The sequence below is a fragment of the Pristis pectinata genome, chromosome 11, assembly GCF_009764475.1.
Source record: "Pristis pectinata isolate sPriPec2 chromosome 11, sPriPec2.1.pri, whole genome shotgun sequence".
Taxonomy (NCBI): domain Eukaryota; kingdom Metazoa; phylum Chordata; class Chondrichthyes; order Rhinopristiformes; family Pristidae; genus Pristis; species Pristis pectinata.
The window spans coordinates 84,791,576-84,805,950 of record NC_067415.1 but is presented as its reverse complement, the minus strand read 5'-3'; the positions used below and the strand labels follow the sequence as shown (position 1 = coordinate 84,805,950).

General features: G+C 46.9%; 1 protein-coding gene across 1 annotated transcript in view; it reads left to right on the top strand.

Moving 5' to 3' along the window:
- LOC127575760 (solute carrier family 15 member 1-like) overlaps positions 1–14,375 on the top strand; it is a 39,872-nt gene that overhangs the window by 13,462 nt on the left and 12,035 nt on the right. Inside the window, exons 9-16 of the mRNA XM_052025813.1 lie at positions 2,189–2,271; positions 4,816–4,902; positions 6,899–6,988; positions 7,542–7,586; positions 7,685–7,717; positions 7,814–7,902; positions 10,673–10,754; positions 12,451–12,573. Of these exons, the coding sequence (XP_051881773.1) occupies positions 2,189–2,271; positions 4,816–4,902; positions 6,899–6,988; positions 7,542–7,586; positions 7,685–7,717; positions 7,814–7,902; positions 10,673–10,754; positions 12,451–12,573 (632 nt within the window). The remainder of the gene's footprint in view (positions 1–2,188; positions 2,272–4,815; positions 4,903–6,898; positions 6,989–7,541; positions 7,587–7,684; positions 7,718–7,813; positions 7,903–10,672; positions 10,755–12,450; positions 12,574–14,375) is intronic.

Genomic DNA, 14,375 nt, shown 5'->3' with positions numbered 1-14,375 from the left:
TGTCATTTGCATCTCATTTAGTTTGAATGCTTCTGTTTTAGGACTACAACACTGTGCACTGCAAAAGAAGGCCATTCAGCCCTTCATGCCTGTGCTAGCTCTTTGAAAGAGCTCTGAAGTTAGACCCTCTCCTTATCATTATTGGAGGTGGGGGTGAGGGGGAGGGTGGAGGGATGGGGAGGAAGGCTACTTGATTTGGTGGTTGGAGGAGAAAGGACTTGTGATGAAACCTCCACAGAGATGGGAATCCTTTCGTAAATGATATCCTGTATAGTCAGTCTTCGCATCCAAGGGATGGATATGAAATCAAAACAGCTGGTGGAAAAACTCAGCAAGTCGGACAGCATCTGTGGAGAAAGAAAGTGGGTTAATGTGTCAGGTTGATGAATCTTCATCAGAACCACAGGAAGTTATAGATAAAGTTTGATAAGCATTCACCCCCTAATTCCCCAGATCCTGTCCGCCATCTCCAAGACTCAAGTCAGGAGTGTGACGGAACACTCTCCACTTGCCTGGGTGACCACAGCTTCAACAACACTCAAAAAGCTCAACACCATCCAGGACACATCAGCCCTCTTGACAGGCGCCCCATCCACCACCATTCACTCCACCACCGACACACAGTGGCAGCAGTGTGTACCATCTACAGGACGCACTGCAGCAACTCACCGAGACTCCTCAGACAGCACCTTCCAAACCCACCACCTCTACCAGCTAGAAGGGCAGGAAAAGCCCGGGTAACGCCACCCCCTGGGAGTTGCCCTCTGAGCCACACACCAACCTGACTTGGAAATATATCGCTGTTCCTTTACTGTCACCAGGTCAAAATCCTGGAACTCCCTCCCTAACAGCCCTGTGGGTACACCCACACCTCAGGGATGGCAGCAGTTCAAGAAGGCAGCTCACCACCACCTTCTCAAGGGCAACTAGGGATGGGCAATAAATGCTGCCTCAGCCTGTGAAGCCCACATACCTGGAATGAAATTTAATCCTTCAAGGTGCAGGGAAGGGGTAGAGCAAAGGCAAGAGGGAAGACGTGATAGGGCGGAAGGCAGGTGAGAATAAATGACAAAAGGGATAATAGAACCATAGAACACTACAGCACAGAAAACAGGCCATTTGGCCCTTCTAGTCTGTGCCGAAACTTTATTCCGCCAGTCCCATTGACCTACACCCAGTCCATAACCCTCCAGACCTCTCCCCTCCATGTATCTATCCAATTTGTTCTTAAAACTTAAGAGTGAGCCTGCATTTACCATGTCAGATGGCAGCTCGTCCCACACTCCCACCACTCTCTGAGTGAAGAAGTTCCCCCTAATGTTCCCCCTAAACCTTTCCCCTTTCACCCTAAAGCCATGTCCTCTCCTACTTATCTCTCCTAATCTAGGTGCAAAGAGCCTACTCACATTTACTCTCATAATTTTGTAAACCTCTATCAAATCTCCCCTCATTCTTCTGCGCTCCAAGGAATAAAGTCCTAACCTGTTCAATCTTTCCCTGTAACTCAACTCCTGAAGACCCAGCAACATTCTAGTAAATCTCCTCTGCACTCTTCCATGATGGTAAAAGAGATGTTGATCGGACAGATACTGAAATGAAAGGTGGATCAGAGAAGGTATAAATAGGAACAGCAGAATTGTTCAGTTATTTTCATTTGTTTCCCAGATCTGGGTGTCATGGACAAAGTATTATTCACTGCCCTTCCCTAATTCTGGTGAAGGTGCTCCCACAGTGCTGTTGGGGAGGGAGTTCCAGGACTCTGTCCCGGCGACAATGGAGGACTGCTGATAGACTTCCAAGTCAGGGTAGTGTGGGACTTGGAGGGGAACCTGCAGGTGGTGGTGTCCTCCTGCACCTGCTGCCTTTGGTGGTGGAGGTCACAGGTATGGGAGGTGTCAGAGTAGCCTGGGTGAGTAACTGCAGTGTACTTTGGAGATGGTTCACAATGCAGCCTCTGTGGGAAGGAGTGTCTAGGATGGTGGATGAGATATCAGTCAAGTGGGCTGCTCTGTCCTGGATGGTATTGTGCTCCTTGAGTCTTGTTGGAGCCACTCATCCAGATGTGGCAAGTACTTCAACACAATCCAGGTGTTCCTAACTGTTCCCCAAGTTTGTGTGGGGCTTCATGACTTGCTCTTCTTTTCAAACAATTATCATCCATTTAACCATATCATGCTGTGTATTTCAGTTGTATTTATTGGAGGAAGTCCCTTGTACAAGAAGTCTTCTCCGCAGGGGAATATCGTGCTTAAAGTTGTCAAGTGCATTGCAGTAAGTAATAACTTAGGAACCAAATCCTTTAATCCAAAGCAGCAGAGTGGGGATCTTGAAGGATACTAACAAAGTCAAAGTGGAGTTTATTGTCATATACACAAGTCCATGTGTGCACAGGTGCAATGAAAAACTTACTTGTAATAGCATCACAGGCACATAACATCGGATAAACCAGCATTCACAAGAAAAACATAAATTAAACATAAATTATACAGAATTATTACAAGAAAGAACACAATTAGAGCAAAACAAAAACATAAATATTCAGCTTCCTCTCAACAGTTTTTGGTTTGTGCAAGCACAAACTGGTAATTCTGTAGGCTGACTAACTCTCTTGGGAACCAAAATCTGTGCTCTTGTACTAGTGAAGTAGAAATTGGTTGGTCACATTTGAGAGGCGTTTGCCCATTCAACATTCCCTGCTCCTAGGTTCAGTTTCATGGACATTGTTAGAACTAAGCGCTGTGAGGGAATACAACATGTGTCCAATAACCTTGTCCCATTTAGTGTTATGATCAAGGACCAATCTCTGCCTTGAAACCCTGGGATTGTCTTGCCAGCAAGAACTCCCTCAATAGTGGCAGACCTGTGATGCCTTACAATTCTGTGAGAGTGGATGATGCTGTGGCAATCTGACACAGAAAGTAGCTTGGTAAGGAATGATTTGAAAGGTCACTTTAGTAAAGGAAAAACAAAATGCTCGAAATCTGAGACAAAAACTGATAGAAATAGTTGACAAATCAGTCAAAGGAAAGAGACAAGTTTGCAATTGATTTGGAGTTGGGTGTTTATGCCATAGGGGCTCCTGACATCAGGGACAAACTGTGAAATGAAGCTACAATGCATTAGTTCTGCAGACGCTTGCTTTGAACAAAGAATTACTCAGAGGACACAGCACAGAGACAGGCCACTTCACCCATCTGGTGCAACCTTCTCACCCCACCGTCTCAGCCCATCAACAAACCTTCGACAAACAAGTCTGCAGGGCAGCAAGTCTAGAAGTTACTGACACATCGACGTCTTCCAATGCCAGTTTTGATCTCTCCCATCACAAGCCAATGTACAATCAACAAACTAACAAACAAAAAGCACAAAGGTATCGGCTCCTCCAAAGCACAGGGAAACATTGGAACTGGGAATAGCCAAGTGGGAATCAGATGTTGCGAACACACATCCATCAGTATCTACCCCTCCCTGCCATTGATACGTTTCCTCAATATTTTTTAAATGGTGAGAAATTGAAAGGTATTGATGGTCAGAGGGACCTGTGTTTCACTCCAAATGAGTCATTGAAAGTTAGTGGTCAGATACAGCAAGCAGTTAGCAAGGCAAATGGTAAGTTGGCCTTCATTGCAAGAGGCTTTGAGTACAGGAGTAAAGATGTCTAACTGCAGTTAAACAGGGCCCTGGTGAGACCACACTAATAGAATTGTGCACAGGTCTGGCCTCCCTACCTCAGGGTATATTTGCGATGGAGACAATGCAACTACAACTCACCAAGTCGAGTTCTGGGATGTTGGGCTGTCTTATCAGTTGTGGTTAAGCACACTGGCCCTATGCCCTTAAGGAGATTAACAGAGTAGACACCGGTATCATGTTTCCCGACTGAAGTGTCCAGAGTCTGGGACTGCAGATCAAAGTAAAGGGCCGGCCATTCAGGACAGAGATGAGGGGAAATTTCTTCACGCAGAGGGTGGTGAATCTTTGAAATTCTCTCCCCAAGAGGTTATTGGGAATAGTCAAGACGTAGATTGAAGGATTCTTGGATACTGAGGGAATTTAGGGATATGGGGATAGTGTAGGAAATGGAACTGAGGTGGAAGGTCTGCCATGACCTCATTGAATGGAGGAGCAGATGCAAGGCACCGATTGGCTTATTCCTGCTCTTGTTCCATAGGTTCTTGTGTGATTAAGTACGCGGCAGACACATTATGGGGGGAGTGGATGGGAATGTGAGGATAATAAAAATGGGATTCATGTAGCATTGGTGTAAATCAACAACCTACTGAATACTGAAAGGCCTGGACAGAGTGGACGTGGAGAGGATGTTTCCATCAGTGGGCGAGTCTGGGATCCGAGGGCACAGCCTTAGGATAAAGGGACGTCCTTTTAGAACTGAGATGAGGAGGAATTTTTTCAGCCAGAGGGCGGTGAATCTGTAGAGTTCGTTGCCACAGACGGCTGTGGAGGCCGAGTCATTGGGTGCATTTAAGGCAGAGATTGACAGGTTCTTGATCAGTAAGGAGGTTAAGGGTTACGGGGAGAAGGCAGGAGAATGGGGTTGAAAAAATCAGCCATGATTGAATGGTGGAGCAGACTCAATGGGCTGAATGGCCTAATTCTGTTCCTATATCTTATGGTCTTATGGTCTAAATGGGTTAGTCAGCACAGACCCAGTGGGCCGAAGAGGCTGTTTCCATGCTGTTTGGCTTGATGACTCCATCATTTCCTGAGGATCCCCCTGACATGTTTTACTTTTCTTTAACTTTTGTTAACTTTTGTTAATGATGTTTCAAAGTGAATGTCTTTTCTTCCCAACAGTTTGCAATCAAAAACAGATTCAGGCACCGAAGTAAACAGTACCCCAGACGACAGCACTTTATGGACTGGGCTTCAGAGAAATATGATGTGAGTTTCTGGAAGGAACTTTATTTCCATAATAGTTTCTAATTATAGAATCGCACTGTACAGACCATTTGACCCATCATGCCCATGATAACCCTTTGAAAGAGCTCCCAACCATTCTGCTTTGCTCCCACAGCCAGGGAAATGTTTTTTTTATGGAGTATTTACAGACTGTCCCTGGGTTACAAACACACGACTTAAGGACACCCCTACATACGAACGAGCTCCCATAATATCATTAAATTCAAAAGTCTGACATACATTCGTTCCTATGAATGGCAGAACTCGTTTTCTTCTCCCTCTCCACTTATATTAATTGTTCTTTCTATCAGTCTTGTGTGCTTTTGATGCCATTCATTACAGTACTGTGGAGGTACGGTGACCATATCAAGTGTTTTTTTGTGTATTTTCCGACATGGACAAAATCGACATGGACATCTGTAAAAACAGAATCCGTTCGTTACCTGGGACGTCCTGTATGCAATTCCCTTTTTAACACTTCTACTAAATCTTGTACATTTTTTCCTGCAATGTGTTTGAGATCATGGGCAAAAATAATGTTTTAAAACAGTATCTCTCTGTGACTCTCCGGCCAATTATCTGAAATCCATGCCGGTTCTCACCCCACTGCCAGATTGTCCTTTCCTCCATTAACATCCACCAGTTAAGACCAATTAAGCCCCACCCTTACCCTGAGCAACACACGAGAAGTTGGAAGAGCTCAGCGGGTCAGGCAGCATCTGTGGCGGGAAGTGGACAGTCAACGTTTCGGGTCAAGACCCTTCACCTGTACTGATGAAGGGTCTCAACCCAAAACGTTGACTCTCCATTTCCCTCCACAGATGCTGCCTGACCCACTGAGTTCCTCCAGCAGTTTACTTGTTGCTCCAGGCTCCAGCCTCTGCCGTCTCTTGTGTATGTCTCGCTCCCTTACCTTTCCTGCAGTAAGAATAGCCCCAGCTTCTCCAGTCTCTTCTGAGAGCTGAGCCACCTCGCCCCTGCTACTGTCCAGTAATCTTTCCACTCTCTGCTCAAGGCCTTGACATCCTTCCCCAAGTGGCCAAGTGGGATTTGCAACTGCTTACCATTGGCATTGGTCAGAATTCTCGGGTCTGAAACCTAGAGCCGGGGATTCAGGAGTACGGAGTCAAGAAGCAGGAATTAAAATTTGCCAGTTTCAGGAGGGGCAGGGCCAGCCCCTTGGTGTTTTGGAGAGAGTAAGCATCACTTGTTTGGATGATTACTGGGGGGGGAGAAGGGGGTGGGGGTGGAGAGTGAGACATGCCCCTTTTCTGCAACAAGCTTCTGCAAACCCTAGTTCTACATGTAAGTAGTGGCAGTAATCAGCATGGGTCAATGTTTAACTGTATGGCAGAAACTGACAGCTTTTTGTTCACCCAAGGGGATAGGGTGGGTGAGGTACGAGTACAGATGGGTGACACCGTGGTGCAGCCAGTCAATCCTGATCTCCGGTGTCATCTGTGTGCAGTTTGCAGGTTCTCCCTGTGACCGCGTGGGTTTCCCCCGGGGGCTCCAGTTTCCTCCCACATCTCAAAGGTGTGCAGGTTGGGAGGTTACTTGTTCACTCTGAATTGCCCCTAGTGCACTGCTGAGTGGTAGAATCTCGGGGAGAATAAGATGGGATTAAAAAAAGGTTGCTTAATGGTCAGCATGACCTGAGTGGGCTGAAGACTCTGCTTCCTTGCTGCAGTTCTCCATGACTCTGAGGCTGCTGTCATGCTGGAAAAGACTCAAGAGTTGGATGGTCCCTTTCCTGTTTTACATTCCTACTTTCAGTGATGAACGGGAATTGCTGACAGACTCATTGGGCTTGGGCTTGCTTTGTGTTGAGCACCAGAGGTTGCTGCTGGTGTCAGCATTGATATCACCAAGTCTAACGGGAAGAGACAATTCGTGTTACAGTTCAGGATGCACAGAAGAGGCGAAGGAAACCACTCGCCTCCTTCTCACTGTCTCTTCTCTTTATCAACTGGTTTAGGAACACTTGATTGTTCAGATCAAGATGGTGCTGAAAGTTCTCTTCCTGTATCTTCCTCTTCCCATGTTCTGGGCTTTGTTTGACCAGCAGGTAAGATATGAGTATTTTAAGTAATCTGTGTAAAGTGGATAAAAGAGATTGAAGTACGAATAGGCTATCTGGCCCCTTGTGCCTACTACAGCATTAAATATGGTCACGGCTGATCTTCTATCTCAGTGCCACCTCCCTACACTAATCCCATTCCCCTAGATTCTCTTAATATGTAAAAATGTATGGATGTGTGCCTTGAACATCTGTCAGGACTGAACCTCCGCAGTCCTCTTGGGTAGAGTTTCTTTCATTTCAGTCCTTACGTCTTCATCCAGCTTCCAGAGACCCATCCCTGCTCTGAGAACGTAGAACATAGAACAGTACAGGAACAGGCCCTTCGGCCCACCGTGTCTGTGCCAGCACATGGTCTACCTCCCTCTATCCCCAACACCTCAGCCACTCCCGGTGGGAGGGAGTTGCACTTGCTCCCCACTCTGGGCAAAGAGGTTCCTCCTGAATTCCCGACTGGATATTTTATTGATTATTTTCATATTCATAATCTCGAAATGTGTTATGGCTTAGATTCTCTCAATATCCTTACTTGTTTCTACAGGGTTCGAGATGGACTTTGCAAGCTATTACAATGAATGGAAATTTTGTAAGAACATCAGTGAACAATTTCACAATATTTTACAATATTTGATACCTTTTTTTCAACTGGACTGATGGTTTCGATAAATGTTTTCTTGTTTTTAGGGAGGCATTGATATCCAGCCTGATCAGATGCAGGTAACCACGTTTCACTTCTCGTGGCAAGTTTTGTGTGCAGCAGTCGGTCTCATTAGACAAAGAATCTAACTGATTTTTAATCTGGTTTCTACCTAGACGGTCAACCCAATTCTGATTCTGATTTTGGTCCCAGTTGTTGAAACAATTGTTTACCCCTTGATTGCTAAGTGCAAATTAAACTTTACGTAAGTACAACAAGCCTGCTTGGTTTAGATTGTGATTCTGAGGTTATTAATGGATATTTCAACAAAATGTAGGGCATGAGGATGACTTAAAATCAAAGTGGAGTTTATTGTCACTCACACAAGTCCATGTGTGCACAGGTGCAATGAAAAACTTACTTGCAGTAGCATCACAGGCACATAGCATCAGATAAGCAGCATTCCTAAGAGAAACATAAATTAAGCATAAATTGTACACAATTTTTACAAGAAAGAACACAATTAGAACAAAAACAAACAAGGTCTATTTTAGTGCAAAGTGATCAAAGTGGTCACAGTGTTGCTGTACTGAGGTAGGGTTAGGGTTCTGCCAGTTGGTTCAAGAACCAGATAGTCGAAGGGAAGTAGCTGTTCTTGAACCTGGTGGTGTGGGACTTCAGTGTCACCGTGGATGGTGAATTAACAGAAGATGGAAGCACAAACTGGGTGATCCCTCTGTGGAACATTTCCATTCAATTGGCACAGTAACCCTGAGCTTCCAGTGACCTGGCACTTTAGCTCTCCCTCTCACTCTGACCTCTCTGTCTTCAGCCTTTGCACTGTTCCAGCATCAACTCAAGGAGCAGCACTTCATCCTCCTTCTAGGCAAGACACACCTTCAGGACTCGGCACTAAGTTCCACAGTTTCTGATAATCACCCATTCTAGACTTCCGACCTCACAGTTCCAGCATTCACAGACTTCGAACTCTTTTTCTTCCTGGTGTTTTTAGGTAGTGATCCATTTTCAAGTTGATGTTCAAGTTTATTGTTGTTGTGGGCAGACATATAAATGCCGTGAAAATTAGCTTTTTGCAGCAGCAGTACAGTGCACTACAGACATAATGAACATAAGTTAACATAAACTCAGATTAATATAATTTATAGATAACTTGTACGTCTCCTATTTACACCCCGTTCCCAGACCATGTTTGGGATAATCACTGATTCCTTTGTTTCCACCCTGCTCCATCACGCCCTGTATCATTGAACTCCTGTCCTCCACTCACTGTTTGCCCAGCTCACTCTGCTTCTCCCTCTCACTGCATCTTAACCTCTCAGTCCTCCCACTTCTGTTTAAGGCCATCGACCTGAAACATGAATTGTTTCTCTCTTCGTAGCGGCAGCCTGACCTGCTGAGTAGTGCCAGCATTTTCTGTTTAAAATGGCTATAAGTAAAGGCTCAAAGTCCAATATACGTCGGTGATTAAGAATATTTCTCTGCTGCCATCTGAGAACCCCAGATTCCTCCTCTTGAGCGCTCCCTTTTTAACTTCCCTGGATATCTGCTTTGGATTATAGACAGGAATTTAACATTAGTTGTCGAGTTGTACAACACAGAAACAGGCCCTTCGGCCCACCACATCTGTGCCCACCTTTCTGTCTACCTGTACTAATCCCATTTGCCTGCAGTACGTCTGTATCCTTCAATGACTTGCTTATTTAAGTGTCCATCTAAATATCTCCTCAATATACTGACTGTTTCCGATTCCACCACCTCCTCCAGATTCAAGTTCCAGATATCAACTACTCTGCGTAAGAAAACAACTCACCCCTCAAATTCCCTTTAAAACTCTTTCCTCTCACCTTAACCTTCCGTCCTCTTGTTTTTGATACCCCCTACCATGGGAAAAGGAGTCTGACTACCTGCCCTATCTCTGTCTCTCATGATCTTATATACCTCTATCAGGCCCCCCACCGCAGCCTCCTTTGCTCCAGGGAAAACAAGCCCAGCCTGTCCGATCTATCCCCATAACTCCAATCCATGCAACGTCCTGGTGAATCTCCTCTGCGCTCTCTCCAGTACACCTTCCCGTAGTGTTCCTACACAATGGTTACTGGAGATGCTGTATCCCACTGGGCCCTCTATGGGCCTGGGCATACGCATGTACCTGCGCTTCCATCTCTCAAGATCCTAGATCCCTCCCAAAACTTCTCTGCCTCTCTCCCCTCCTTTGCCTCCCTCCTGACCTTTCTGTCTTTGTTCATTTATTTTTCTCTGTGACTGTAAGTCAAATTTTATCTGAGAACCAAACATCTACCTCAGCCTGGAATGTTTCTATCTTTATAGTTCTCAGAGATGGAGAAACCCAAAGACTCATGATCCTTTTGTGAGAAAAAATTTCTTCCTATCTTTGTCTTGATACAGATGACCCCCTTATTCCAAAACTATGTCACTCATTCAAGACTCCTGCGTGAGGGTCAATGTCCCCTCCGCACTCACTTTGTCAAGACCCTCTGGGAATATTAAACATTTCCATAACAAGGTAGCGCAGCAGGTAGTGCTGCTGCCTCACGGCGCCAGAGATATGGGTTCGATCCCGACCTCCAGTGCTGTCCGTGTGGAGTTTTCACGTGCTCCCTGTGACTGTGTGGGTTTCCCCCGGGTGCTCCCATTTCCTCCTACATCCCAAAAACATGCAGGTCAGCGGGTTAATTGGCTGCTGTAAATTGCCCCCAGTGTGTGGGTGAGGGGTAGAATCTGGGGGGAGTTGATGGGACTGTGGGGAGAATAAAATGGGATTGGTGTAGAGTCAGTGTGAATGGGTGTTTGATGGCCAGCACAGACTTGAGGGGCTGAAGGGCCTGTTTCGAGGCCATAGGTCCCTATGAAAGAGTTCATTACCACTGCCCACTTTGTAAAGCCGTCAGAGTTCTGAAGTGGGAAATGAGGCAGGGTCCCATTGGGCCAAACACCCTGTCTCTGTGCCGGATGTTCTATCTGTCGTTTCATGAGGATTTTTATTGTGCTTGTAGACCCCTGCGGAGGATGACGGTTGGGATGTTCCTTGCGGCTCTGGCCTTTGTTGCTGCTGCTCTGGTGCAGATCCAAATCGATGTGAGTGAACTACCTCCTGAATTACAACGGCAGCTCTCAGAACACGGAGCCGTTGCAGTGTTCGTTCCTCCGATGAAGCCTGTTCTTGCTGCGTTCAATTCAATTATTTTGGATAATCAGCAGATCCACCCTTTCTCGTGGAGTGATCGAGGGATACAGCATGGGAGCACGGAGGCACAGGAGACTGCAGATGCTGCGATCTTAGCAACTCAACAAGCTGCCGGAGGAAAGCGGGGCAGGCGATATCAGATGCTGCCTGATCCACTGAGTTCCTCCAGCAGCTTGTTTACAGCAGAGAAACACGTCCGTTGACCACTCATTTACACCACTCCTACACCAATCCCATTTCATTCTCCCCACAGTCCCATCAACTCCCCCCAGATTCCACCCCCTCACCCACACACTGGGGGCAATTTACAGCAGCCAGTTAACCCACCAACCCGCACGTCCTTGGGATGCGGGAGGAAACCGGAGCACCTGGAGGAAACCCACAGGGAGAACGTGCAAACTCCACACAGACAGCGCTGGAAGTCGGGATCGAACCCCAGTCTGTGCTGTTGCGCTGCACTTGCATTAGGGTTCTCTCACATTTCCAAGCAATTTTTTTCCCTTTCCTCTGCTGGTAATTTCAGCGATTTATCTGTCTTCCCCTACTTACTCCTCCCTCAGAGCTTCCTCCTGTTATTCCCCTGCTCTCACCTCCCTCTCTCAGCCTGCACCACCACTATCTTGTGCCCTTCCCACTTCCCCTCCCACCCCCATCTTAAAGCTAACTCTAACTTCTTCCTGCAACAACACACAATCTGCTGGAGGGACTCAGCGGGTCGAGCAGCATCTGCGGGAGGAAAAGGAACTGTCGACGTTTCGGGTCGAAACCCTGCCACAGGTGCTGCTCGACCTGCTGAGTTCCTCCAGCAGATTGTGTGTTGCGCCGGATTCCAGCGTCCGCAGCCTCTGGTGTCGCCATCCAACTTCTTCCTGCTCTGACGGAAGGGCATCAACCTGAGACTCTGTGCTCCCTCCAGCACACATGCAGGCTGCTTCCAGCAATTGCTGTTTCCGTGGGAAGTTGTGAATTTGTTCCTGACTTCCTCTGTTGTACTGCAAGCGACTGATGTTCCTCTCCCAACATGTCCAGGAGTAACTTAGAAGCAGTGCTCTCGAAGGTCGCCCCAAACCTCACACAGGGCCCTAATATTAATGGGACCGATGTACATAACGTTACCATCTCTCCGTTCACCCAGACTTACTGCTCAAGCTGTGAAATCAAGAGATAAATCAAAGACTGAGGAACAGTGGTGGAGCTGGTAGAGCTGCTACCTCGCAGTTCGAGTGACCCAGGGTCAATCCTGACCTCGGATGCCGTCTGTGCAGAATTTGCACGCTCTCCCTGTGGCCATGTTGGTCGCCCCCCACCCCCCCCACCCCACCCTGGGTGCTCTGGTTTCTTCCCAGATCCCAAAGCCGTGCAGGTTGGTCTGTTATTTCCCCCAGTGTGTGGACGAGTGGTAGAATCTGGCAGGAGTTGTTTGGAATGTGGAGAGAACAAAATGGATTCAGGTAGGATTGGTACAAAAATGGGTGATGATGGATCTGAGCTGATGGGCCTGTTTCTGTGCTGTATCTCTCTATGACTCCACAGCAATTAGAATGATGCTGTATGATCCTAACTATATCTTGCTTCTTTCCCTTTTAGCAAACTCTTCCTAATTTTCCCGTTGGTGAGCAGAGCCAAATTAGGATTATAAACGTCGGTACAACAGGAGTCAATGTATCCCTGGATGGACTTTCCAAGTCTTTTCTTGTGCAGCCATCAGAGGTACGTGGTATTGATGACCCAGCTTCCGACAATCCCTCTGACATCTCACACAGAGAAACTGAACTCATTGAGAAGGCACAACAACTGTACTGCTTGCAAAATTTAATCACCACGTTTCCTCCTAAACGTCTGGTTTGAGAATCCTGCCGTCGGGCACATCAAGGTTGTGTCACCTCTTCAATGAGCCCCTCTGCTTGAGGGGCAGGGTGACCTACTCCTGGTTCAATGGTTTAGGAAGCATTTTAAGGGGAAAAAAGGGGCAGTGAGATTTTAAGCAAGGGGGAGTTCCAAACCAAAGCGGTTAGACAGCAGAACACACGGGAGGAGTGAAGGAAACAATGTGCCGGGAAATGGGACTGTCCTTTTGATGAAGGTGTTCTCATCCTCCTGGTACATTTGGCAGGGAGACCCGCCAATGGAGACAGAACAGTGCTACATGACTAACTGGAGGTGTGTGACTTGGAGGGGAGCTTTGATGTCAAGGTAACCCTTCATCCTTTGCAATTAAAGAGGATTTGCAGCTGGGAGTTACATTAAGAATAAACCCTCATACATAATCGCAGATAAAACTTTTCTTTCATTCATTTTTCAAGATGTGGATGTAGCTATCAAAGTCAGCATTTGTTGCCTGTCCCTAACTGTGGAAGGTGAAGGGTGAGCCACCTTCTTGAACTGCTGCAGTCCTTCTGGTGAAGGTGCTCCCGCAGTGCTCCCCAGTGGTGAAGAGACGGCGATATATTCCCAAGTCAGGTGGTGTGTAACCTGGAGGAAGTCTATTCCCCTGCACCTGCTGACCTTGCCCTTCTTGGTGATGGAGGTCACGGGTTTGGGAGGGTGCTGTCGGAGTAGTCTGGGTGACTGCTGTACATGATGGTGCCCACCACGGTCATGGTGACCTCGTGCTGGAGGGAAGGAATGTTTAGGCTGGTGGAGGTGATTGGTTCAGAAATCTGATAGTAGCGGGGAAGAAGCTGTTCTTACGTCTGGATGTCTGGGCTTTCAAGCTCCCAATGCAGTGGGCTGCTCTTTCTTGGACAATGTTAAGCTTCTCAAATGTTGTTGGAGCTGAACTCGTCAGGAAAAGCGGAAGGTATTCCATCACATTCCCAACGTGCCATGCAGATGGTGGAGAGGACTTTGAGGTGTCAGGCAGTGAGTGATTCACCACAGGATACCCAGCCCCTGACCTGCTCTTGTAGTCGCTGTATTTATATCACTGTCCAGTTAGGTTTCTGGTCATGATGACCACAGGATGTCGATGGTGGGGAACTTGGTGATGGTAATGACATTGAACGTCAAGGGTAGATGGTTAGATGCTCTCATAATCAGATCAGATTAGCTTATTGTCAAATACATCAGGGTGCAATGAAATTCCTTGCTGTGTGAAGCTCACAGAGTAAACCGTGCACACAGTAATAATAAATACAGCGACAAGCACAAAACAGCAGAATGGTGCAGATACTGTAGTGCATTCTGAAGTAGGACAAGAAGAAAAGCTAAAGAGACAATAATGGAAGAGGTAGAATTAAGAGTCCGAGAATGTGGCAGTGCCACCGGGAAGGGGATATGAGAGAGGTGACTAGTTCAGGAGTCTGACAGGAGTGGGGAAGAAGCTGTTCCTGAGTCTGGACGTCAGGGCTTTCAAGCTCTTGTATCTTCTCCCAGAAGGTAGAAGAGAGAAAAGGGAACGGCCAGGGTGGCAGGTATCCCTGACGACACCGTCAGCCTTCCTGAAGCAACGCACGGTGCAGATGGACTGCATGGAAGGAGGTGACGAGCCTGTGACGGACGGGGCAGTGTTT